General features: G+C 45.6%; 1 protein-coding gene across 9 annotated transcripts in view; it reads left to right on the plus strand.

The window, feature by feature from the left end:
* The window catches only part of LOC144124469 (telomere-associated protein RIF1-like), a 395,573-nt gene that overhangs the window by 332,513 nt on the left and 36,724 nt on the right, over positions 1–26,336 (plus strand). For 6 of the 9 annotated variants that reach the window (XM_077657148.1, XM_077657149.1, XM_077657154.1 and 3 more), the window contains 2 exons: positions 3,889–4,086; positions 21,450–21,537. In XM_077657148.1, the coding sequence (XP_077513274.1) occupies positions 3,889–4,086; positions 21,450–21,537 (286 nt within the window). Of the gene's footprint in view, positions 1–3,888; positions 4,087–4,293; positions 4,455–21,449; positions 21,538–26,336 lie in introns of those variants that run through there. The other 3 variants (XM_077657150.1, XM_077657156.1, XM_077657155.1) reach the window with 3 other exon arrangements.

Raw genomic sequence — 26,336 nt, forward strand, 5'->3', positions numbered from 1 at the left:
TTCGTCAGAGCCTGATACATTTTGTGCTGTGCCCCCCGCGAGGGAACTGACGGACGCGGTGGACGTTCTGCGCTGTTTCATTCGCTCGCAGGACGATGAAGCAGCCCTGGATGCCTTAGTTTTCTTGGAGCGCCAAGTAGTGGCTTCGATCGGGCAAAACCAGCAAGCGAAAATTACGCAGTTTTTCTCTTAAATAAATTCTTTGAATGGCGAGTTCACTTGAACTGATATCTGTCGCATTTTTACTTCGTTTTGGCATGATCTTTGCCAGTCTTAACCTAAAACTGCATGTAACGAAAACCTGGATATAACGAAAAATTGCAAACTTTTTTCAATTTTGTTATATCCAGGTTTGACTGTAACACATACCACGGGAGCCGAGAAAATCCACATTATAAGCGGTACTGCACTGTAACCAAAACGTAGTTTTTCTATGCATTCGTGTTTTCAGAATGGCCAGCCTACCTTTTAAAGTGCACCTGACAACACATCAAACATAGAAGATGCATATCACAGGCAACAAAGACGTTTATTTGATCTTTTTGTCGAAGTGTCGTAATGAATGAAAGAACGTCATTTTTTTAGTCTGGCGCAGCGACTGTACTGCGTTGCTAGTGGCTTCATCTTCAAAAACAGTGAGGCACTTGAGCGCTTGCTCGCTGAGGTTTCCCTGAGCGCAGTAGAGGCACAGTTTGTTGCTACAGCTGAGCGTGTCTTTGCACGAAACTTATGCTGCACTTTCACTCACTTCGTCGGGCTCATCCTCGGAAAGAGGCTCATCGCGACCGCACACTGCTACCATGATGTCTTCGTCTGTGGTCGCTACCTCACACACGACGCCGTCGCAGTCGGCGAAGATGACGACAAGCTTATCTCGTGCCGGTCCTTGAAATGCTGAATACCAGCGTTCAGTGGGTTGAAACCATCATGCCCCAAAATCTTTGCAAGGCACCTGGCCTTGGCTTGCAATATCGAGCCACTCACAGGAACCCTCTGGGCTCGGATCTCACGAAACTGTTTAAACAAAGCGGCGACATCTTCCTTTGATGCACGAATCCGCTTCTTTGCAAGCAATGCAGAGTCTTTCTGCAGCTGTTGTCGCAACTTTTCGCTGTTCTTCCAAATGGCGAACACAGTAACGTCGGCGACACTGTACTTTTTGCCTCCGTAGCCTTTTTCAAACCGCTCTCGACGTCCCTCACAGTGCTCTGCTTGGTTTCGAGAGCTTGCATTTTCCTGGCTTTCGGAAGGGCAGACACCATCGGAACTGGACAGCTGAGACTTGCTCACGTTGTCAACTTTTCGCTACAAGCAACAACGCATACCTCGCTTACGGGCTCAGGCATAGTAATTTTCTCACAAAGTCGGGCAGCCGAAAAGCCGGACTAGCCCATGACCGTAGTGATACTCTGAATCGCTTCTGACGAAGGACCATAGTGTTTGAACCTGACGCTGGTTAGAGCGTACGAGTCTTGAGTCGAACTCTTCACTGGGGAGTGAAACACAAACCACCTTTGCAGGCTGAGTTGTTCGAAACTGGGTTTGCCCCCAAAGGGGCGCAGCGGGGTTTGCGGAGCCTCCTCCAAGCAGACACCCCTGAAGAAGCCGGGCGCCGGGTTGGGTGTGGCTTGTACCCATTTTTACCGGTGGGTGTCCGGCGGTGGGTTTCGAACCAACCACCTCCCGCAGTCGAGGCGGACGCCCAGACCACTAAGCCACGACTGTACTTTTTGCCTCCGTAGCCTTTTTCAAACCGCTCTCAACGTCCCTCACAGTGCTCTGCTTGGTTTCGAAAGCTTGCATTTTCCTGGCTTTCGGAAGGGCAGACACCATTGGAACTGGACAGCTGAGACTTGCTCACGTTGTCAACTTTTCGCTACACGCAACAACACATACCTCGCTTACGGGCTCGGGCGTGACAAGACGCTGCCGCACGCACACGCAGTGAAATCTAAAAAGATACAATGAACCTGCTTACCATTAATTATTGATAGAGCTATGTCATGAGCAAACTCAGTTAATTGGGTGTCGCAGGAAAGTTCCCTTCTGAAACCATGCTGTGTTGGGCAGAAAAAATTGTTTTCTTGGAGATGAGTCATCAAGTTGGAGTAAATAATGTGTTCTAGTGCTTTGCATGGAACACTGGTGAGGGATATTGGTCTATAGTTTCTGGATTTTGTTTTGTCCCCACATTTGAAAGCAGGAACCACATTTGCAGTTTTCCCATCATCTTGTTAGGCACCAATATGGAATGATTTCTGAAAGAGAGTGATTAGGAATGGGGCAATTGATGCGGCACGGTTTTTTAATATGTAATTTGAAATATCACCTGGACCGGGTACAGAGTTCTCGTTCACTTTTTGCAGTAGTGTTGTTATGCCCGGTTCTGAAAAAGGACATTTCGTTCATTTGTGGAAAATTTTGCAGAGTTTGTATGCCACTAGCCTGGGGATTGGACTGTAAGTACACAGATTCGAAATAGCTATTAAACTGTTCAGCTTTTCCTTTCAGGTCTTCGGCATAATTATTGTCATCTATAATATCCGGAATAGCATCCTTTGCTCTTTGCTTGCTTGTAACGTACTTCCAGACTTCTTTCAGACTGGTCTTTAATTTTTCACCTAGAATGCCCAGATACATACTTTCTGCCATGCGCATTTCTTTTGCTATCTCTGTATTGAGTTCTTTCATCTTGCTACACAGCTCAGGTTTCGGCGATTTTCAGGACAGGCGGTATAAGCGCTGTTACCTGTTTACCAATGCCCAACATTCCTCTTCATCCAAGGCTTATCGGTACGGCATTTGGTAGAGATAACATGGAACCGAACAAATGACTTTGTTAGCGATAAAAGTTTGGTTCTCAGTAGATGCCATGCAAAGTTTACATCTTATGTCACCTTCGCATAGGACACACGCACTTGACACACAACTACTTACTTACAAAAGAAGCCAAGTGAAAGATGCGGTGACAAGCTCACACTAAACCATATCTTATTTACATGTTCAAAGTATTTTAGAAAGAAGTATTTTAGTCAGTTTTATAATCAATGCATTCCATTTCACCCAGCACTACTCTTGAGTGATAATGCAATTGTCGACATTTCTTATGTTCTTAACTTTTACGAGAGGTTGGTTGTCTTAATGAACTGTGAATGCCTTACTTTTATGTGATACACCTGAGCCATTTTCTCATTTCTGAGAAGAATGCTGAGGTGTATGTTTCATTGGTTGGGGGCCTCGACATCCTTCCTGTGCAAAGGATCGCCGCTGAAGTTACCTGACCTTTTTTAAAGCTTTTACCATTCGCCGTTACGAAAAATTCTGCCTTTTACCTTCACTAGATGGTGTGAAATAACATTTTAGGTCCTTTACACCACCGCTTCATTTCTGTTATATAAAATCCAGCACAAGACAATTCTCTATACCTTGCGTTTGGCGCATGATGGCCTTCGCCGCCTATGTGCCATAAAACAACCACAACACACAATGATGATATTTTACACAGAAATAACACAGTAAGCGAAAACAAAAATTTTAAAGGATGTATTTGAAGGGAAATGAAAAACTCAGTTCCACATGTTTTAGTTCTGGAACATTGGCATGTAAAAGGTCAAGCTTCAGTCCTCTTACAGTTTGAACTGTAGTTGTATTCATTCTTCACTGAGCTTTAGCTAACAGAATACTATAAGCATTGAAAAGCATGGACAATCTACGTGTATTAAATTTTTTTTGTATAACCACATTTCACAGCAACAGCTGTATATGGCACATGCAGTGAAATTATGTTGTTGGCGGCAATTGCCATGTTTGCACCACCGCACCGTACTGCACCTGGCTACTAGTCCTCTCACATTCCTCTGGCGATTTCCTTCCAAACGGTTGTTGCAGGAAACCCCGGTGCTTATGCAAGACTGCGGCGCCTCTCTCGAATTGTCGGCTGCATTGGGAGAAGCATCCTTGGCAAACACCGATGTCACCTCCCTCAGTCGAGAGGTGGCTAACAATGCCAGCTGTGCTGCAGACGCCCTGGAAGCAGAAGCCTCTGGGACTCCTTGCGCACAGACCCCTTCTTCTGAAACTTGCCAGGTCAGTTGAGTATGCCAGAGTGTTTAGAGTGCCAGCTGGCACAGGAGGACACGCTTTTCAAATCTCGAAATAATCATAAAAACTAAAGCCTTCAGAAAGCAGCAGATTCGAAATCTACAAAGCCGTTTCATTCACACCCCAAAAAATTTCTGCCAGAATCAGACCCGAAGTGACCATAAAAACTATTTTTTTTTTGTGACCATTTAGCAAGAAAACTGGCCGATACCTCTGCACCTGCACTGCCGCTTGTGACAAGTCAGCATCCCTGGAAAGCTTGATCCACTAGAGTTCTTCTCCCGTTAAAACCACATGTCTGCGATAAAAAATAAGCGCATGGACATTAAAAATGCAGCATCCTCTACAAAGCTGCTGCCAGGAACTTCTCGAGCAACTTCAGTGCCAGTTTTTTCCAAAGTGTTTTTTAATCCAACTGCTCTCCTTGCAGAAAGCATAGCACGACAATGGCTTCATGGATTTATTTATGTGGTTCTTGTTGAATTGTATTTCTTGATAAACTTTTTATGCATTGACCTTCCTATACAGTAGAATCTCGATAAACGGAAATCGGTTAAACGGAACTACCGCTTAAACGGAACAAACGCCTCGCGATTGGTTGGTTTTGTATTAAGCCAATGTAAAAAAAATCTCGTTAATCGGAACTCAAATTTTGCGACCACCGCGTTAACGGAACCGAAAAACTCGAAACCGCAACTAGTTGGACAAGCGCAGCGCCATCGCGGTACGCATCAATGCTCCCCTCCTTCTCCTCCCCGCGTCACCACTCCGGTTTCCGTCTCCGGCGGTTTCCGGTTTGCTCGTACACTGCCCTCCGCATCGCTCGCTCGCGTTCACGGCGGTTGTGTTCAGTTAGGCCTAAGCCCTAGAGCTTTTCTTCGGTCCGATGGCAGCGCAAAAACGACCGCACAATGCACTTGCGTTGGAAAGGAAGATGGAGATCATCAACGACTTCGAGAGTGGTGGCTTCACGAAAACGGAGCTAGCGACGAAGTACGCCGTCCCCAAAAGCAGCCTAACAAGAATTCTTCAGGACAAGGACAAGCTGCGGCAGGCGTTCGAGACGTCACGCTTTGGTCCTCAAAGAAAACGACTGCGAGAGCTCAAACAAGCAAATATAAAATCCTTTTTCACTAGCCAATAAGTGGTAATTCCCACTCTTTTGACATTTTTTTTTTTAAATTTCAGTACTAGTACTACTGGAACAAAAATTCACTGCTTATTTTTCTCTAATAAAGTTTGTTCTCATAGTGTACCGTTCTCCTTATTACCTAGATTTCGCAAATTGAGATACGCTGAGACTGCCAACTGCGCGCGCGCGCGCCAGCCGCATAGGGTTCACGCGGAAGCGGATTGCGCAATGCTGAACCTATTCTCTCTTTAAACGAAACTCCTGATAAACGGAACATATTTTCTCGGTCCCTTGAGGTTCCGTTTAACGAGAGCCCACTGTATTTTTTAGTTATTTTCATATTCTTTTGCTGCCACTGAACAACTGACGATCTAGTCTTGACAATACAGTCAAACCTGGATGTAATGAAATTGAAAAAAGTTCGCAATTTTTCGTTATATTCAGGTTTTCGTTACATGCAGTTTTGGGTTAAGAGTGGTAAGGATCATGCCAAAACGAAATAAAAATACGACAGATATCAATTCAAGTGAACTCGCCATTCAAAGAATTTATTTATTAGAGAAAAACTGCATAATTTTCACTTACTGTTTTTACCCGATCGAAGCCACTACTCGGTGCTCCAAGGAAACTAAGGCATCCAGGGCTGCTTCATCGTCCTGCGAGCTGACGAAACGGCGCAGAACGTCCACCGCGTCCATCAGTTCCCTCGTGGTGGGCACAGCACAAAACGTATCAGGCTCTGACGAACCGTCACCTTCAAGGCTATCTTTAACAGTTTCCACAAGTGCCGCATCAGTCATCTCTTTCGTAGCCACGGCACCGTTGTCCACGAACAAAAAGTCGCACAGCTCGACACCGTCGAGCACCCCACCGTCCATGCGTAGTTCATCCCACGCTTTTGCGACCTCGGGTGGGCTTGAAGGTTCGTCCTCAGTGACTGTAGCTTGAATGGCCTTATTTACCTGAACCTTGGCGAAGCGATTGGCGATCACTTGTGATCCGTCCTCTTGCCACGGCGCAGCAAGCATTTCGATTGCTTGGTAGATATCCACTTTCGTCGGCCGTTCAAGGCGGATGTCCAGGAGCATCTTTTGTATCAATCGACGGCGGTAACAGCATTTAAAGCAGTTAATAACCCCTTTGTCTAAGGGTTGTACCAGAGAAGTGCAGTTAGGTGGCAAATACTGCAGCTCGACGTTCGAAAGCTGTAGGCCTTCCACATGGTGCGCGGAGCAGCTGTCGAGCAGCAAACAAATGCTGCGACCTTGTCGCTTGACATCTTGGTTGAGCTCCTTCAGCCAGTCGGAAAAAATTGCCTGCGACTTCCAAGCTTTGGAGTTTGCCACATATTTTACTGGTATCCGCCTTGTTCCTTTAAAACATCTGGGCCGGGCATTGCGGCCAATAACCAATGGGATTCGCTTGTCGCTGCCATCAGTGTTGGCGCAAAGCAAAACCGTCACGCGGAGTTTACTTTGCTTTCCATCGTGGCAGTCTTCTCCTTTTAGTGACAACATGCGGCTCGGTAACATTTTATAAAACAGGGCCGTCTCGTCAGCATTATAAATGTCGGCAGCTTCATAGCAGCTGAAAATTCCGGGAAGCTTCTCGGCCACCCACGAAGCAGCAGCATCGCTGTCTGCGGAGGCAGACTCGCCAGACGCCACATTTCCGACGACACTGTGCCGGCTTTTGAATCCTTGTATCCAGCCATTACTCTCTTTGAAGTCGTCGTGGCCCAGGATGCAAGCAAAATCTATGGCTTTCTGCTGCAAAATCGTGCCACTTATGGGCACGTTTTGTGCTCATCTGTCCAAAAACCATGCAAACACGGCGTTGTCCACATCAGCATACGTCGACATCTTCACTCTTTTCTTCTGGGCACTTGTGCCCGACTCCATCGCACTGCGGATGCTTTGTTCTGCAGCAAGAATGGTTGACAGGGAGCTGGCTGGTATATTGAAGCGGGCAGCGACATCCTTCTTTTTTTCGCCGGCGGTAACTGCATTCAAAATCGAGAGCTTATCTTCAAGCAACAGAACTTTGCGTTTCCTCGCAGCTGAACTCATCGTAACGAACCGACACCGTAAACACACATCAGCACAAGCACGTCAACACGCTGACGAAGAAGGCTTACCATAAATGTGCCGCAACACCACGAAGAATTTGTCATAGTAGTGCCACCTAGTGTCAAGCTACAAAATGAAAGCTTAAATGTTGCTACGTTTGCCACGGAGCGGCGATAGTGGTGCTCAACATCATCATCATCATCGAGGTCTGCTTGTTTGCTGCTACTGCAAGCGTTCTGCTCGCGGTCTACTGTACCTTTTAATATAAAAACTTACTTGAACAATATTCATTAAAGTTGCGTACTGCTCGGTCAAATTTCAGGCAAAACATTTCAAGATACTGCTCGATGATCAGCGCCGCGAATTCATTACATCAAGGTCAACTGCCGCAACGAGTTCGTTACATGGAGGTCGCCTATACATGGGCTTCAATGGGGGTTGTGTTGGGGAGTTGAAAAATTTTGTAAAATCCAGGAATTCGTTACATAGAGGTTCGTTACATAGAGGTTCAACTGTACTTCCCAAGAAGCCTTTATTCATAGGCGGCAGCTGCCTTTTCCAATCTTGAAAAGACACTGCTTGGAAGTTCAGGTTTAACATCCAGGGCAGGATGCTCAGCTGCTTGAGTGACCTCCTGTCCAACCGCTCATTTCTAGGGCTGTGCAAATATCGAAATTTTTGAATATGAATCGAATATGAATATGAAAAAAAAAATGGCTTCGAATATCGAATATCTAGTCAGCACAAAAATTAATTCAGAAAAGAAACAAGCAAACATTGATGCTTATATTTTTTTATCAAAATAGTGTATGGCCTTTGCAACTGAAATAAACAGAACTAGACTGCCTGATCACTGTATAAAAAAAAACAATGTGCGGAGAAATGTATACTACTTAATTGAACAGCATAACAGTATCCAACCTGTAATGTGGTCAGGCAAATTGAAATCCATAACATGACAAGACTGGAAACAAAAATAACATGATGGCTAGTACAACCTCATTAATTCGGAGTTCAAAGAACTGACAGAAATGCCCGGGCTATTTGAAGGTCCATTTATAAAATGCCCCGCGGTCCCGAAAAAAAAAACTACCGAAAATGCGGTAGTCATATGAGGCAGCTCTATCGTGAAAACACCTGTAATCCCGTGACGAGCACCGAGTTTCGGCGCGCTGGAAGAAATCGCGAACGTGAGGGAGATGGGAACGCACATTGACGTCGGAATGACGAGACTGCTTCTAAACAGGAAAAAAATGACCATCGACGCGTCAGTCAGCGTCTGAAAGCGGCACGGTGCTAAGATTGCACTAGTGGCGAATGCGCGGGCAGACAGTTGCCATTGCCACGGGCGAGTGGCAAAGCTCAGAAACCAAAACTACGCGGCCAGGTTATTTTTGGGGCCCTCCGAACGTTGTCACACGTGCCGTTATGCCCACTTAAAAGGTGCATGTGTTACAGTGCACCACGCAATAGGCGGGATTTTTACAGGATCGCTTGCCCTGTTGTGACACCTCGACTTGCCACTTCGGGAGCCTCACGCAAAATTCCGCAAGTAGGCTTTCCCGCATAGCATAGTTAACCAAAACAAGATGGCGGTGGTCACACTCGGAGAGTTAAGGTGACGGAACGAATGCCATGGGTATGGGCCTTATTTATATAACATATTACGGAAGGATAAACAAATAAACACGCTTTCGGGTTGCAGTTGTTAGAAGCGGGTCTTCCCCGTCTTGCTCGCAGCACGTGTGGTATGTGAGAAAGCCCACTTGTGGAATTGCTCACAAGGTGAAGCCTAGCGGCATCGGAATGCGATCGGTCCACGCGATAAACGATGGAGAAGAAAGAGAACATGGCCTTTATATTGTTTTTCTGGAACTTTAATCTCTATGTTCAGATAATTTGCTCACATATTGAGCTTTTGCCACAACCAAATTTATGAAAGTCGGCGCGGTATACGATCGCTAGTGAGTATTCAGGAATTTTCGAATATTCGGAAATTCACGCATATCATTTCTCGAATACGAATATGAACCGAATATGAAGCATATTCGATTCGTATTCGAAATTTCGAATATTCGCACACCCATTCTCATTTCACATCCAACTGTGTACAAGCCTTTCATAGAACTTATCCAGGAGAATGCGGTACCACAGGGGTGTATCTTAAATTAACTGAACACTGAATTATAAGGACCCATTTTTTTTCATCACTGCGGAAAACTTACTGTCTAAGGTGCTGGATTCCGCGACAGTTTTGTTGGAAATGCTACAGAAAATTTTTAACAGGAATTTTTATATTAGTACATCTTCTTATAGTATCATCTTCTTTATTATTCTCTATATTTCTATCTCTCTAGTTTATATAGAGAAAATTAATGTACACTCAGCCCCCATCCAGGTGGTACGTCAAATTTTGTTCTCAAAAACTGTGTGTTGGCTATTGTTCCCCTTTTAGTACTGCTATGAATTTTCTCGAAGGTGGCTTACCCCCAACTGGAAGAGTACAAACATTTTTCCAACCCACGAAAGCGGTGACAAAATGAAGAAATGTAACTGCAGGCCTATTTCATTAATAAGTATATCATTGTAAAACAGTAGAGCATGTAATTTACACTAACCTAATTAATGACCTACAGAGTAATAACTTCTTTTGCCCAGCGCATTGCTGCTCTAGAGATGAGTTTTTCTTGTCATACACAATTAATCGAGTTTACTCACAGCATTGTGGCCTCAATTAACTTAGGCAATCAGATCGACTGTATATTTTTATAGCTCTGAAAGGCATTTGATTCCGTTCCACATGCTCTTCTTTTGCACAAAATGTTCCTCTTTAATATACCAGCTGAACTAATGCAGTAGAACCCCTCTACAATGACCAGCAAATATCCCTACTATGCAGTATACCAGGGTCTTTGCTATGTCAGTTGTTGATGATGGCATGGCTCGGATTATGCCCTCTGGCTGCTTATCAAGCACGAAGTGTTGGTTTATAAAACAAACACTCAGAAATGGCGTACATTCTGCTCTTATCATCCCTTTATGTTTTATATTATTTATCTTCAGTTATCACATGTTGCAATTACAGTTACAGTTATCACATGAATACACCATGGCTACAAAAATAAAGCGGCTTGATTCCATGTGAAAACCAAATCTTTTCATGATCACGGCGTCGTCATCTTTGGCTTCAGCGTCATGTAAGAGGCAGTAGTTAAGAAATGAGCGCGACAGAGTCAAGTGCAGCAAAACCGCCTACACGGTGGTCCCACCCCACTCACTCCACGTAGCAGCTTCTGAGTGGTTGGCGCTGACCGTATCGGACAGTACCGAGCTGAAATGCCAGCGAGCTCGTAGCGGCACCCGTGGCCCCAGGCCACCCGGCTCCTGGAACCACGACTCCCAGAGTCAAAAAAGAGACAGTAAAGTAAGTATATACAGAAAACTCTGTCTACCCACGCGGCTTCCGTACTCACTCGCTTCGGGCCCGGCGACTCCGCGGGTACTAGGCCTCGCGCTCCCTCGATGCGGACCAAGTGGTACTCGTGCTGAAGATACTCTAGAGAAGCAAACGTGCTGAGCGTGTCGAAAAGTTCGAACATGCTGCAGCACAATACACCTCGCACTCAAGAAAGCATGCCGCAGGTCTTAGCGATGAAAATTTACGCTAGGCTTAGCACTTTCCAAGTTGGGGCAAAGAGCGTTTCTCGAACTGAACAAACAGTCGTCCAATGTTCCAAGAGCAGGCCCCACGTCGGGCTGCCAGATGTGGGGTTTTAATATGTGTGGTTTTAATAGGGGAGATAAATATGTTTTCCCCACGGCTGACACTGTTCAAACTGCCCATACCCCACCTCGTGATGCGCACGCCGACCACAGCGGACCTACCACAGTGGACACTCTCACTGACACAAACAGGCATTTATTGCTACAACAATAACGCCAGCTGGCAACAAAATGCGCTAATGAATCGAGGTCGTCCGACTCACCAGCGAGGTTACGAGCGAATGTTCAATGCGTGAAGAGCAAATGTTCGCCCACGCTAGGGCAGGGGGCGGGACGAGAAGCGGGAGAACGTCCTCTTCACGAGGCCTCGCCCGCTGGCGGAGAACGGAGCGATGTCCGCTCGCGACGAACGTCCCAGCCCAAGAAAGGGATGTGGTGTCCCGCGCGCGCGCAGCAAGCCGTCTGTGGCGCTAGACTGCCTGAGCACCATATAAAAAAAAAAACATGATGTGTGCAGAAATGTATACTACTTAATTGAACAGCATAACAGTATTCAACCTGTAATGTGGTCAGGCAAAATGAAATGCATAACATGACAAGACTGGAAACAAAAATAACATGATGGTTAGTAAAACCTCATTAATTTGGAGTTCAAAGAACCGACAGAAATGCCCGGGTTATTCGAAGGTCGATTTATAAAATGCCCCGTGGCCCTGAAAAAAAAACTACCGAAAATGCGGTATTCTTATGAGGTGGCTCCATAGTGCAAACACCTGTAATCCTGTGACGAGCACAGAGTTTTGGCTTGCTGGAAGACTTCGCGAACGTAAGCGAGATGGGAATGCACATTGACGTTGGAATGGCCAGACTGCTTCTAAAAAGGAAAAAAAAGAAATGACCACCGACGTGTCAGTCAGCGTCTGTAAGCCGCACGGTGCTGAGATTGGACTACTGGTGAATGCACGGGCCAGCAGTTACCATTGCCACGGGTGAGTGGCGAAGCTCAGAAACCGAAACTACGTGGCCAGGTTATTTTTTTTACCTAGTGACAGGGGCCCTCCGAACGTTGTCACGCCTGCCGTTAGGCCCACTTAGGAGGTGCATCGGTTACAGTGCACCATGCAATAGGCGGGATTTTTACAGGATCGCTTGCCCTGTTGCGACACCTCGACTCGCCCCTGCGGGAGCCTCACGCGAAATTCCGCAAGTAGGCTTTCCCGCATAGCGTAGTTGACCAAAACAAGATGGCGGTGGTCAGGCTCAGAGAGTTAAGGTGACAGAACGAATGCCATGGGTGTGGGCATTAATTAGATAACATATTACGGAAGGATAAAGAGTAAACGCGCTTTCGCGTTGCAATTGTTAGAAGCGGGTCGTCCCCCATCTCGTTCGCAGCACGGGTGGTATGTGGGAAAGCCCACTTGCGGAATTGCGCGCAAGGTCAAGCCAAGCGGCATCGGAATGCAATCGGTCCACGCGATAAACGATGGAGAAGAAAGAAAACAGGGCCTTTATATTGTTTTTCTGGAACTTTAAACTCTATATTCAGATAATTTGCCCAGATATTGCGCTTTTGCCACAAAAAAATTTACGAAAGTCTGCGCGGTATACGATCGCTAGCGAATATTCGGGAATTTTCGAATATTCGGAAATTCACGAATATCATTTCTCGAATACGAATATGAACCGAATATGAAGCATATTCGATTCGTATTCGAAATTTCGAATATTCGCACACCCTTACTCTTTATACCTTTTGCACCACTTTTTTTTTTTTTTTATAAGATCCTGCACAAAACAGTTTTCTATACCTTGTGTTTTGTGCATGATGGCCTTAGATGCTTTTGCGCCACTAAACCCATCACAACACAACTCCTTTTTTTTCCTTTCCGACCGTTCCCCTATGTCTCCGCAGCCCGGCCTCTTTGCTGATCTTTGCCGCTCCCCCCTGCCCATGTGAATCGTCAATCTGAGAGCAGGGGCAGACTTTAGCAAATTGATGACGTCGTTCACCTCCTTTCCACATTGATCTGGGCATAATCTGACAATTTTGTAATGACTGACGATGCTGGCAAATCACAGTAAGATAAAACGAACATGCTGAAAACCAGCCCTGAAGGTCAAAAGCACATTTTTTGCGCACGTTTAAACACACTAGCAGGACCGTTACGAGTGTGCAGTGCAAATGCGTAAGCATTAGCTTTTGTTTTGCCCTGATCTCAAGCTCGCCATATTGCTTGGGGGTCTGAAAGTCCTGCTTCCTCCATAGCATTTCAGTGTAGAGGATGTAGAGGACTGAAGCGTTCATGTCAGTGAGCGCTTCTAAGCGCTTTCTAAGCACACACTGGCGCAACCGGGTGTGCTGAGCAAGCCACCACCGCCAGCGCCCCCATCAAGGACCCACAGCGTCTTGGCACTCTGCAAAGTTTGTCAAGTGCACCGCCGTTGCAGCAACTCTTGTTAAAAGATGAACACGCCATGATGTTAGGTATCCATGCACTGCCTAATGGCACGCTGCCATGGCCTGAACTGTGGATGGCATGTAACTATGAACGCGATAAAATGCTTTAGAAAAAGCAGTTAATTCTTAATTACAAAAGTGAGAGCTGGTTCATCACGCGAGTAAATACAGTATTGCGGGAAAAACATTCTTTTGTCACCGCTTCTTTTAAACAAGATCATGTTACCATGTTGCTGCGGGCAGACTGGAGTTTCAAGGGCATTGCTTTTTGCAGTCAGGGGTTTGCAGTATGCAAGTAGCCTAAACTTTTGGATTAGTGAGTGTGACTTCATCCACAAGGTGAGGATTAGGACTCAGACACTAAGCATGGCACTTCAGAAATAGATTTAGCTCTAGCATGGAAATCTAAAAGCTTCCAAGGATATATTCGTTGATGTGATTATTTCGCTGTTCACATCGGCCACATTTTCTATAAACAAAATTGACTTAAAGAGAATTCGCTGCACCAATAGGATGTTCATCTTGTAAAAATGATCATTCATGTGGCTGTGTCGCCCCAATACAAGAGCAGTTGCAGCTCTAGCTCAGATGCGTCTATAGGCCTTGCATCGCACCTTTTTGATTGCCAAATATCCCCAAATCATACATACAGAAAGCATTACACAAATATTTAGTGTACAAAGCCCACAGGGAAGAGCAGCATGAGCTGTCAGGTGCGCAACAAATGCCATCTTCACTTCTCACACCTGACTGCTTAAAGATTCCTAACAAACAAAAGAAGTTCTACAAGTACACAGTTAGTTGAAACTGTGCATGACTTTGCTCAGTCGACTAATCAGAGAAAGCAAACAGACGCAATATTCATGGATTTCCGCAAAGCACTTGATAAGGTGTCACATAACAAACTAATTCATAAATTAAATTATACTAAAAGTGACCGATTGCTTACATGGATTACAGCTTACCTCTCAAACAGGTGTCAATTCGTCACTCTAAACAATATATCTTCTAGCAGTGTCTGGGCTATGTCTGGCATCCCCCAGGGATCCGTTTTGGGACCACTCTTATTTGTATTGTTTATTAATGACATTGTGGCAGATCTTTCAGTCCGCGTGAAGCTGTACGCGGATGACTGTATTTTGTATCAAGTGGTGTCTTCAGCGTCTAAATAATGACCTAGCGAAGGTGGTTGCGTGGTGCAACAAATGGCTGATGTGCATTAATTTTGAAAAAACCGTTTTTATGAAAATTACACACAAGAAAATACCTCTTCACTTTGTGGACGGTACTAATAACATATCATTATTAGAGGTGGCAGAGTATAAATATTTGGGCCTATGGATTACTAACAACCTTTCGTGATCAAATCACATAGACGCAGTAGTAGCAAATTCAACGCGGAAACTCTTGTTCTTGAGGTGCTCACTAAAGTCATCCCCACCTAGTGTTCGCCTATTGGCGTACTATTCCCTCATCCGTCCGTTACTAGAATATGCTATAATCACCTGGGACCCTTTCACGTTAGCAGACGTTCAGAAATTAGAGCGAATACGGCATAAAGTAGTTAGATTTATTTTTAACTCGGATGGCCGTGCATCTGTGAGTGAGCTCGTGAGGCGAAGTGGGTTACCCGCAGTCGTTGAGCGCAATCGTGTTTGTCGATGGAAGTTTTTTTTCCAGCTTATAAAAAGTCATTATAAAGTTAATACTTCTAATTATTTTTCTTACTCCTCAGGTTATAACACGAGACAAAGGCATGCACCAAGAATGACCATTTTGAACACGTGAAATAACTGCTGTAAATATTCTTTTTTTTTTGCAAGGACAATTACTGAATGGAACAAACTTAATAGCCAGACTGTTAATCATAATTCTTTACTGATGTTTGAAAAGCGCCTGCAAATGTGATGAATTTGAGTGTGTTTATATGCTTTCATTGTGTTTGTTTTTTTCCTACCCTGCTATGATCTGTATAGATTGCAGTATCTATAAATAAATAAATAGAATTTTAACTTGCTCGATATTTAAAATTGTCTAGACAGCCGAATAAAATAATTTCTCGCATGTGAACTTTTCAGCTTGAGTTACTGCAAATTCTCTCCGGCAACCATGTCGTGTTGTGCGCTCAAGGATGGGCTATGGAGGCAAATAAGTTAAGTTTGTCATCGCCAGTATGAATTCCATGGCAAAAATAATCCCAAAGTTCATTCTGCATTCAGTTCATGTTGATGACATTGCAGATAGCATGCATGCCATCCAACGTGTCGGCCTGTACAAGTACATTTGACAGTAAATAAACTAGGCAACATGGGGAGACAGGAATGGCTTCTAATTCTCCCCACAAAAAACAGTAGCTGTTCTGTTCTCACTCAAAGGAGGCTTACAAGCTGGCCCCACCCTATACTGAAATGAAACGGTACTCTCAGTAAAAGATGACACAAATTTCTTAAACAAACACGCATTCTGTCCTCATGTAAACACCCTCAAAAGGTAAACTTCCCGATCCCTGAATATAAGCACCCTAAGAAAACACTGGGGTGCTGACTTAATGTGCCTGTTACATACCTATATCACTGTGTGGTGGTACAATCTTCCTTGGATTACGGGTACATAGTGTATGGGTTCGTGAGACCGTGTTCCTCTCTGCTCCTCAACCTGCGACTGGTGGCTCCATCTCTGGGAAGCAGCGAGCACCAGTACCCACTCGGTGGATGCCGTGTTTACGAATGGCGGTGCCCCACTTCGCAGTATAGGCCTCCGCAGTGCTGTGTTAGCGCTGATTTAACCAGTGAATGAAACACTCGGTGTGCTTTCAGAACACCATCCTGAACTAATTATTTATAAAACATAGTAAAAGCTCGTTAACTTGACCCTCTTAATTCGGAAATCCATATACAGTTAAAACTCGATTTAACGAAGTTGAGGGGAGCCGTGAATTATTTCGTTAAATCGAGAACTTCGTTAAATTGAATGAGGCATTTCTTGGGCACATAATTCAGTACATTCGATTACAGTAAAACCTCGTTAAAACGTACCCGCTTAAACAGTACTTTCGTTTTAAAAGCAGTAAAGTCAAGTCCCCGACTGAGCACCCATTGAACATAATGCATTTTGCATCCGCATAAACCGTACCAGCTTATCGCGGTCATATTGGTTAGCACGTACCATTTTCACTTTTCGTCGCACTCGCGCGTGACGAATTCACGCCGGTAGCACCGACCCAAAGGACGGTTCGGCTAGCGGCGCAACAATCTTCCCTAAATACCGCCGACGGGACGGCAAGCCACACAGCTAATGGCAAATTGGCGCCAAAGTTGGTAATCATACAACTAGCGCAATCTTTGGGGGTCCGTATGGTCATCGTCATGACCCCCCGCGCTACTTTCGAGTGGGTAGCGCCAACACCACGACCGGCGCCGCTAGCGCGTATGAAAAGAAACAACAAAAATTCTTACTCGACAAGAAAGGCCCGAGGGGACTACAAATCTATTTTCCGCCAAAGAAGTCGGTGATCTTTGCCTGCGTGCGCTTTGTGAGCAACGGCCGCACCGATTTCTCGTAGGTCTGAAGTGCGTCCAACGCGTCTTCCGTCCCCTCGTGTGCGCCGGCAAAATGTCGCAGCAGATCGAGAGCATCCATCACCTGACCTGGTGTCGGCACGGGAGCTTCGGGAGCGTCTTCAGCCGTCACTCCCTCTACGCTTCCTACAAGCCGCAATATATCGGCATCAGTCAAAACTTCCGTTGTGACTGCGTTTGCGTCGGCGTTCACGTAGTCTGAGAAACTTATGCCTGTGGGCACTTCATCCACTGAGCGAAGGTGTTCCCAGGCATCTTCATCCTCGTGCACGGCGCTCGCGCGGTCCGGACCAGCTTCGGCAGTTTCAGGGCCTAGTGTACCGAAACCGGCAGTCCTGAAGCAGTTGACAATTATCGACGGCCTCAATGCTCTCCAAGCCGCCGCCACCATCTCAACCGCCATAAAAATATCTATTTTCGTCTCGCGCTTCAGCTCCAGGTTGAGGAGAACTCTGTCGACGACTCGACGCTCGTATGCGCACTTCACGCTATTAATTATCCCTTGATCCAAGGGCTGAACCATGGACGTTGCGTTTGGTGGGAAGTAGCGGAGCTCCACGCTGGTCAGCTCGACCTCTGCAACGTAGTGGGCCGTGCTGTTATCAAGCAACAGGCACACTTTCCTTTTCTGGCGACACATGTCGCTGTCAAATTCCTTCAGCCATGTAGTGAAAATGGCACGCGACATCCACGCCTTTGAATTGGCAACGTACTTCACAGGAAGCTTTTTGGTGCCTTTAAAACAGCGCGGCCTCGCACTCTCTCCGATGACAAACGGGTCTCGTTTGTCGGTGCCGTCCATGTTGACGCACAGCAAAAGAGTCAGCCTTTGTTTGCTGTGTTTGCCGCCGTGGCACGCCTGCCCCTTCAGGGCGAGTGTTTTTTTAGGCAGCATTTGGTAGAATAGACCGTTCTCGTCGGCCTTGTAGACGTCGCTGGGGGCATATTTTTCCAGAATGTCGGGCACGTTTTCAGACTGCCAGTCGCCGACTACAGCCATGCTTACGCTGCTCGCTTCACCACTAAGCACTTTCCCGACGATGCCGTGTCGTTCTTTGAAGCGCAACAGCCAGCTGGGACTTGCCTTGAACTCGTTGTCGCCCAGCAAGCACGCGAAAGAGCGAGCTTTTTGTTGGAGCAGGTCTCCACTCACGGGAATACTATTCTTCGCCCGCAAATCCATAAACCAGGCGAAGAGGGCCTCTTCCATTTTGCTTTGAGGAGTGGTCTTCAGCGTTTTTTTGCACGAGAGATTCCCCGACGAAGTGGCGCAAAGGATGTCATCTTTCCCTTTCAATATTGTGGAGAGAGTACTCGCTGGAATGCCATGTGATGCAGCCACGTCACATTTCTTCTGTCCACTTGTCACAGCACGAATTATGTCCGCTTTCTCGTCCAGGGTAAGCCTTTTTCGTTTCTTGCAGGGCTCCATGTGCTAGTCAGGAGGGTTAGCGGCGCGCTTGCTCGCACACACCACGTCCGCGTTCACGATAGCAAGGCTAGACTGATGGAGGCCTAACAAGCTGAGCTTGACAAAGACGTGCGTTCAAAGGCACGGGGAAATCCGCACAAGAGCGAACACAGAGCACAGCACACAAACACACACAAAAAAAACACGCGAACTGCAACAGCGCCATTATGAAATGTGGCGCGAAACTTTTTTACTGCTGGCGCCATCTCGTGAGCTCGACTCAAAATTAAAACTCGTTTTGCGCCGCGCAGTTTGAAAAAGCGACGGGATGAAGATGCTCCGCGCTGTTACCGCTGACTCGCAATCAATAAATTTTGGGGTGCTGTCTACAAAATAGACCAAAAATTAACACTTTTTCACCTTTATTTCTCGAAAAAAGGTTCGTTAAATCGGGACAGATCACGGAATCGGTTTCGTTATTTCGGGTTAGTCAAAGCATTGAACCCTATGGGCGTCTGAGGGGGAATTAGGATACCTTCGTTAAATCGAGATTTTCGTTAAATCGGGTTTCGTTAAATCGAGTTTTGACTGTAGTCTGAACATTCGGCAGACACTACATGACTCGCATCACTTAATTAGCACACCTTGAAGGGAGGCCCTCTCAACAGGTACGCCTGGCACAGCAAGTGATCATGAAAACAGCCCTGCTGAAACCTGAATTTTATGCTGCAGGTGTGCCTGCGCCCCTGTGAAATGCATAAAACGGCAAGCATCACGAGCATGACGGATAGTGGCTATTCGGAACAATTACTTGGCGGCATTGCAGTGTGCTTACTTAGGGAAGTTACTTGGTCCGATGAGACTAGGAAACCAAGCTATGAGGGACGCCCCATTGTGAGGCCGTGCATTCATAACATCTCCCACAGAATAAGGAAGACAGCTAACAAGTACGGAGTTGAGGTGGTTTTTTCAGCTCACAATAAGCTCATTGGAATGTGCAGAAAGGTCAACGAGAATGAAGATCACAAAAAGAAACCAGGGTGCAACGTCAAACACGGCATCACCTATGTAGATTGTGAAGAAAACGTCATTTACAGCATTCCACTTAGCTGTCAACGAACCTACGTAGGGCAAGCGGGTAGATGCCTGAACAAGAGGCTCAGAGAGCACGAAAGATTATGCGAACAAGTTGCAAAATTCGGGAATATGGCACCACATTGCGCACATTGCAAATGCACCCCGATGCTAAGAATCACCAAGGTGATAGGCTGGGACAGAAACATGCGGGAACGCGAAATTATCGAAGCTTTCGCTATGCATGTTGTTCCAGGTAAGCAATGCGTCAGCTCCCTTTCAGTGATGTTAGGGAGAAATGAATTAAACTACCTCAATAATATTAATCTTCGGCTGTTGAAAAGGCACGTGTTGATCGTTTTATTTTTTATATATATATATTTCCTTCATATCGCTCTTGTCAGCGCCGTGCGCTCTTCCCTGCTCAGTGTATGATTTGACCATAATATGTGTATATAGTCATGCTTCTTCAGAGAATAAACAGTTGTTAGAAAGCGCTTTGTCCTGTGTGTTTGTCCCTTTCCGTATTTTGGTAGCGCTCACCAATACCTTCAAGGATGCATTTCCAACTAGCCCCAGTTGTAGCTCTTTTGGTTTTTACTTTCATCTGCACACTCTGCGCTCAAGGGAGCGTCAATCGGTAGTTGATGGAAGGGCCGCTGTTCCAATCGAGACGGCACTGCCGCTGTGTCAAGCGGAGGTACCAGGGAGTGTCAGAAGCCGATGGAAGAGGCAGCGCCATTCACGCATAGTTTCTCTTTGGCTCTGATGCATTTGACTACTGCCGGTCGCGTTTCACAAGTTTTCAATGCAGTGCTTCGTCATTTGTGTTCCGGGTCCAGCAAGCGACCGGCGCTCATGTACAGCTACATTCAAAATGGCTGTCATTGTTTACGCTGAAGAAATGAACAAGTACGCGCCGGGCTGCAAGTCCGACGTTCCAACGGGGAATACGGGTGTGGCAGCTGCAGCAAGGCAAAATTTTCAGCTTTTCCACGCAATGTCCTGATGTGGCTATTTGCAAAGTGCTGGGTTTTGCTGCACTACGACGTTAGAATGATGTGCTTTTAGACCACAGCAGTGATCACAACGGCAGCGCTAATGAGGACGATGGCACAAGTGTGGAGGAATAGCCCAGGGACTAATACATTTTCGTTTTGGAACGTGCGCACGGGTACGCCTGTGCACGGCAGCAGAGTGGCTGACGATAAGCGGAGGCCGCTGGATAATGCTATCGCGTTCTACTATTAAAGGCCAAGGTTAAACAACCTCAAAGTTGTTTCTTTTTCTTTTTCCAGAAATGTGATGTGGGGGGTCGACTTACAATCGTATAAATACAGTACGTTGTTCTTCCAGTGCGCTAAAACCTTTGTGCGGTGAAGCCTTCTCAGACTAAACGCAGCCGCTTGCTAGGGGACTCCACCACTACTGTGTCGCACCGTGAAGGATGCTGTGGTGGCCCTTTTCGTTTTGTAGCTGTTCTGCTTCAATGCTGCCTACAGTGTGCACGAGATAAAGCATTGTTGGAAATGTGAAAAAGAGTCGCTGTTGCGAGCCTGTTTTCATCTCAAAAGCAGTTGACCATTGCACAGTCTTTCAGCAGTTGAATTCAACAGTTGAGTGGTTAATGTCAATTTTTCTGTGGTCATTCAATAATTAAAGCTTCAGATAATTTAAACATTTGTTTTGTTTCTTGAAGTTCGAATGAATGAGCGTTTACTATAATCACAACACTGCTCAAATATTTTAGAGACTATTTGTTGTCTTCCTTGGCCCTGATTGGACGAGAGAGCTTTGCCTTTTACAATGCTGCAAATGACTTGTGAGATGAAGTAGGGATGGGCAGCGACAAGCTGAAAGGGATGGAAGTCTTAAGGCTACTCCGTTCTGTTTTGTTCAGCAGGAGAGCCCGGTGGAGGCATCGCTGCCCGCAGCTACAGATCTCTTTGGGAACCACGCATTATTAGAGCATCGCACTTCATTCACAGGTGAGCCTACTGCCACATGCTCCAGCCTCAGCAGAGCTGTACAGAAACATGTTTGCTTTTCACTTGCTTTTCACAAGTATCAAAAAACGCTGACGAGATTGGTGCATCGCATTGCTGCAGCCTTTGAGACAAAGAAGTTACCTCCCATATACAGTAGGACAATTGGCTTGTTGGGGAGTCTATCAAACAGTAGGAGAAAAAATGGCACCTGCACTGAGGAAACGTATTTAGCCACTGTGAAGCAGGAAGGCAGTATCTCAGAGCATTGTGTTTATGAAGGCAAACACATTCAATAGTGGCCTCCTTTTTATTTTTGAAAAATGTTCCTGTCACTTCACTCGGGGTTGTACCGTAAGTTCCTTACCATAGCCTTAATTTTGTTCTCCTCCGGCCAACATATGTGAATGTTGCAGTTCACAGGCGAGACCAGGTTGCTAGTTGACGCATTCACCCATGTTTTGACATCCACCCCATGTGGTTTTAATATGCATTAAAGGCAATAGTTGTGCCCAAAATAAAGTGTGTACGAAGGTTTGCTAATTATTACATTTTTGGTTGAGAAAAGAACATGAATTATAAAAATTAGTTGTCAATCAAATAGTATTGAATATGAATAAGGGTGTGCTAAATTTGAGAAAAAGATTTTTTTTTACGAAGCAGAGCCATGAAAGAGATGTTTTGCACACATTTTAACGCGGTTGCGTTAAAAGCCCCGTTCACCAGAAAATCCGGTGAGCGAAAAATCATCCCCAGAGAGCAACCTATTGGAGGAAAATGGGCCACCTAGGTCACCTGACCTTGCAGCGTCAGCACAACCTGCCTACCATGGCAGTTAGGCTATTCACGTGGGAAGAGCAGCCTGGGCCACACAATTGGGCCACCGCTGGAGCACCTGCCATAACAGGGCTTTAATCTACTGCATCATACAGTTAAGGCGGAGCTTAAGTGTGCTCATCATTCTGACTTATTATACCCATGAGAGCTATCACATTAAATTGGTTGGGCAGAGTTGTGTGACTTCAGCATATTTCATAGAGTAAAGCAGAGTACAGAGCTATTAGGCTGAACTTGGTTAGGGTAAATGTTCAGTTAACGTAAAACTGAGCATGTCCCTCAGTTCAGGCACTTTCACAGCAACTGCGAATCATGTGATCTACACACAACAAGTACATAAGAAAGTGCACACCCGCAAGAAAGCTTCCCCTCACCTTTGCACAAAGGCCTGGGAAAGCTCTGCTGCAAGCTTTTTTTTTTTTGTTGTTGTTTTTTTGAGCAAAGGTGTTTTGCAAAGGAATTCAGGATATTACTTCAGAATAGATAGTCGGCTCTAACTCAGGTTGGCGAACTTAATGTCTCAGCAGTGAACGATAATCCCACAGTTATCATTACAGAATCTGCAGAAGAAGTAAGTGGTAGGTTGCTTCAACACAATACCGGCCAGCTTTCTCTGGAGACAAAAGGTCCGATTAAGAAGTGCCAAAGCATGAGGCCGTCTAACTCCATAGACAGAATAGAACTTCACTTCACTTTATTTCCTTAAAGACCCTCGTGTGAGGGTATTACATAAGGGGTGGGACACATATAGATTAACAACAGAAAAAGTACACAAAAATTGAACGAGTTATACAAAGAAAAATGATTATCGTGATGCAAGCAAACACATAATTTGGTTAAGAAACATAGTTTGGCATGTGATGGCAGCAAGTTCATGGGGAAGGCCGTTCCAGTCGCTAGCAGTCCGGGGAAAGAATGATGAAAAAGTTGTGCGTGCTCGTGGCCGAGATATCTGCTGCTGATGTCCGGTGCGAAGAGAAAAGCGTGGTGGGGGAGGGCAGATATAGGGTTCCTGTGATAGCTCGGAATAAAAGAATTTATGAAATAGGGATAAACTAGCAATGTGGCGACGAAGTGCAAGAGTAGGTAAATTGGACTGCGATTTCAGAGCTGATATGCTCATATCAAAAGAGTATGCGGAATGAATGAATCTAGTTGCCCTATTTTGAACTGATTCAAGTGAGTTAGTAAGGTATACTTGTTTCGGAGACCAGATGGGCGATGCGTATCCTAATTTTGATCGAACTAGTGATTTGTATGCGAGTAGCTTAACATGCTGGGGGGCAGAGTGGAGATGACGCTTTAAGAAGCCAAGCGTTTTGTTAGCAGATGAAATTATGTTCGCGATATGGCTATTCCACATGAGGTCATGACTAAGATGAACACCGAGATATTTATATGATTGGACAGGGTCGATAGGAACGTTAGAGATAGAGTAGGGGAACAGGAGAGGATTACTGCGACGGTGGAAGGATATATACTTGCATTTGTTTATATTAAGTGTCATTAGCCAGTCAATGCACCAGTTTTGTACCAGATTTAGGTTATCTTGTAGGGATTGCTGGTTTACGGAGTCAGTAACTGTTTTGTAAATAACGCAATCGTCGACAAACGTCCGAATATGGCAATCTACTTTCTGAGGTAGGTCGTTAATATAAATTAGAAACAAAAGAGGCCCTAGGACGGATCCTTGGGGTACCCCTGAGGAAACTGGTAATAAGTTAGACATTTGATTATTAATGACGACTGATTGGGAGCGGTGAGTCAAAAATTTTTTTATCCATGCTAGTATGTCAGGATGCAAGCTTAGGCAGGAAAGTTTCAGAAATAGGCGGCTGTGGGGTACCTTGTCAAAAGCCTTAGCAAAGTCGAGGAAGATTGCGTCGGTTTGGAGGTTAGCGTCAAGGTTGGCATGCAGGTCATGAACGAAGATAGCTAATTGAGTTTCACAGGAGTATCCTTTACGAAATCCGTGTTGTGATTAATGGAAGAAATTATTTGAGTCCAGAAACTGCATTGTTAAAGAGTAAATGACGTGTTCCATGAGCTTGCAGGGTATGCTGGTTAGTGATATGGGGCGGTAGTTAAGTGGCGAGTCTTTTTTACCCGACTTGTGGACTGGAACGACCTTCCCCACTTTCCAATCGTGGGGTATGATACCCGTTGAAATGGACTGCGTGAACAGTAAGCATAAGAACTTGGCAGATGCATGGCGAGTGTTCTTTAGGACTTTTGTGTTAATTCCATCAATGCCAGTGGATGAAGAAAGTTTTAATTTATCTATTAGAAGGGATATGCCAGTTTCTGCGAACGTAACGGTTGGCATTGCAGTTGTGGGGTCATTGGTTGTCATGAGGGGTGGTGGTTCTTGTTCTTTAGTGAATACAGATGCGAAGGCAGAATTAAATATGTGAGCGCACTCAACGTCCAAAATAACACGTCCAGAATTGTCAGTCAGGGTAACAACGCGCGAAGATTGGGGATTTAAAAGCTGCCGTAATTTAGTCGGGTTATTTGTAAGTATATCTGGCAAGTTGATATGATAAAAGGAACGTTTAGCGTTTTTTAGCGCAACCAAATACGCCTTTTCAGCACCGTAATATTTTTCCCATGCGCAGTCTGCTCTGCTCAGTTTGGCACTTCTGAAGAGGCGTTTCTTTTTATTTTCTAATCTTCCAAGAGTCTTGATGAACCATGGTTTGTGGTGGTTAGCGCGGAAGCTGCATTTGGGGATATACGCACAGTGAACAGACCACGCGGGAATTAATGGAAACCTTTTATATCAGTCAAGAGGCCAGTTGTGTCAGCAAAACGTCAGTCATTCTTTGTGACAAAGAGATAGCCTTTCTTGGTGGCATTTGAGCGTCGTATGCATCTCTGCCTCTTGTTTTATCGCTTTTAGTGTGACATGTCATGTACTTTGTCTATGTGATTTTTTCTTTATAAACACCTGGTGTTGCCTAATAAACTTTAGTTGAGAGTCAGCGCCCGTCCTGTGTCCTCCTTCATCTTGTCCTACGTTGTTCGCGCTGTTTTACTAAAGATGCATCTATACCAACTCGCCCAAATGAACGTTCTACTTAGCCATATTTCTTGTGCAACGGGCTCTGTTATTTGTGGGAACTTACCTTTCTACAACCCGGCAGTGATCGCGCCGCTCATCGTCGTTTGTGTCTGCCAAGCCAGGAAAGCATCTTGGTACGGGAAGCTAGGAGTGGCTCCCCCGGAAGCCCTTGCCACATGTGGGTTTTTGAAACCATCCGCCGGGCACAGCAGAAGGTTGTGCCGTATCTTGGCCTCAGAGTACTGGCGACAGGCTCGAGATTTCAAGGATTGCTTGCGGGTAGCCTGTGGGCTTACGGACGGACAAAGAGCAGGGAGATCGTTCCGTGGATGGTACGCAACGTCGGACCGGCTCACCGAGTTCCTTTGGAGTACAGTGCGTCCCCGACTGCCGCCCAAGGAGAAATGGAACTACCCCCAAGAAGGCAAGGTTTTCATCTTTTGCGATGAACAGGTCCCGCCGGACTTAACTGACGTTCTGAAGCTCGGCCCCAAGCATGCCTTCGAGCCTAGACTAGACAAGGCGGAAAAACTTTCATTGTCAAGATCAATTGCAAGACAGGTGGAGGATAATGAAAGACATCGATGTATCACAGAGTGTGTGCAAGTCCTTGACCACATGAAGGAGGAAAAGAAGAAGCCTATTCCGGTACATGCCATTGCCAAGTGGATGTGTTCGAATGACTTAACGGCGGTTCAGTCGGATAAAGAAGGCGGCTTTGCTGTTTTTTCTGAACAGCAATTCCAAGAAAAAGCGTTAGCAGCAGTGGTCAAGAACTTCGAGGTATCATCATTGAAGGAAGCGGAGACCAAGAAGCAAGCCATGACGCTTCTCAACAACCTTGGCCTTGAACGGCTGTGCACACAGGTTGGCAAGTGCAAAAAACTTCACCTCGAGTTAT

This window comes from Amblyomma americanum, chromosome 3 (assembly GCF_052857255.1).
Source record: "Amblyomma americanum isolate KBUSLIRL-KWMA chromosome 3, ASM5285725v1, whole genome shotgun sequence".
In the NCBI taxonomy this organism is placed as follows: Eukaryota; Metazoa; Arthropoda; class Arachnida; order Ixodida; family Ixodidae; genus Amblyomma; species Amblyomma americanum.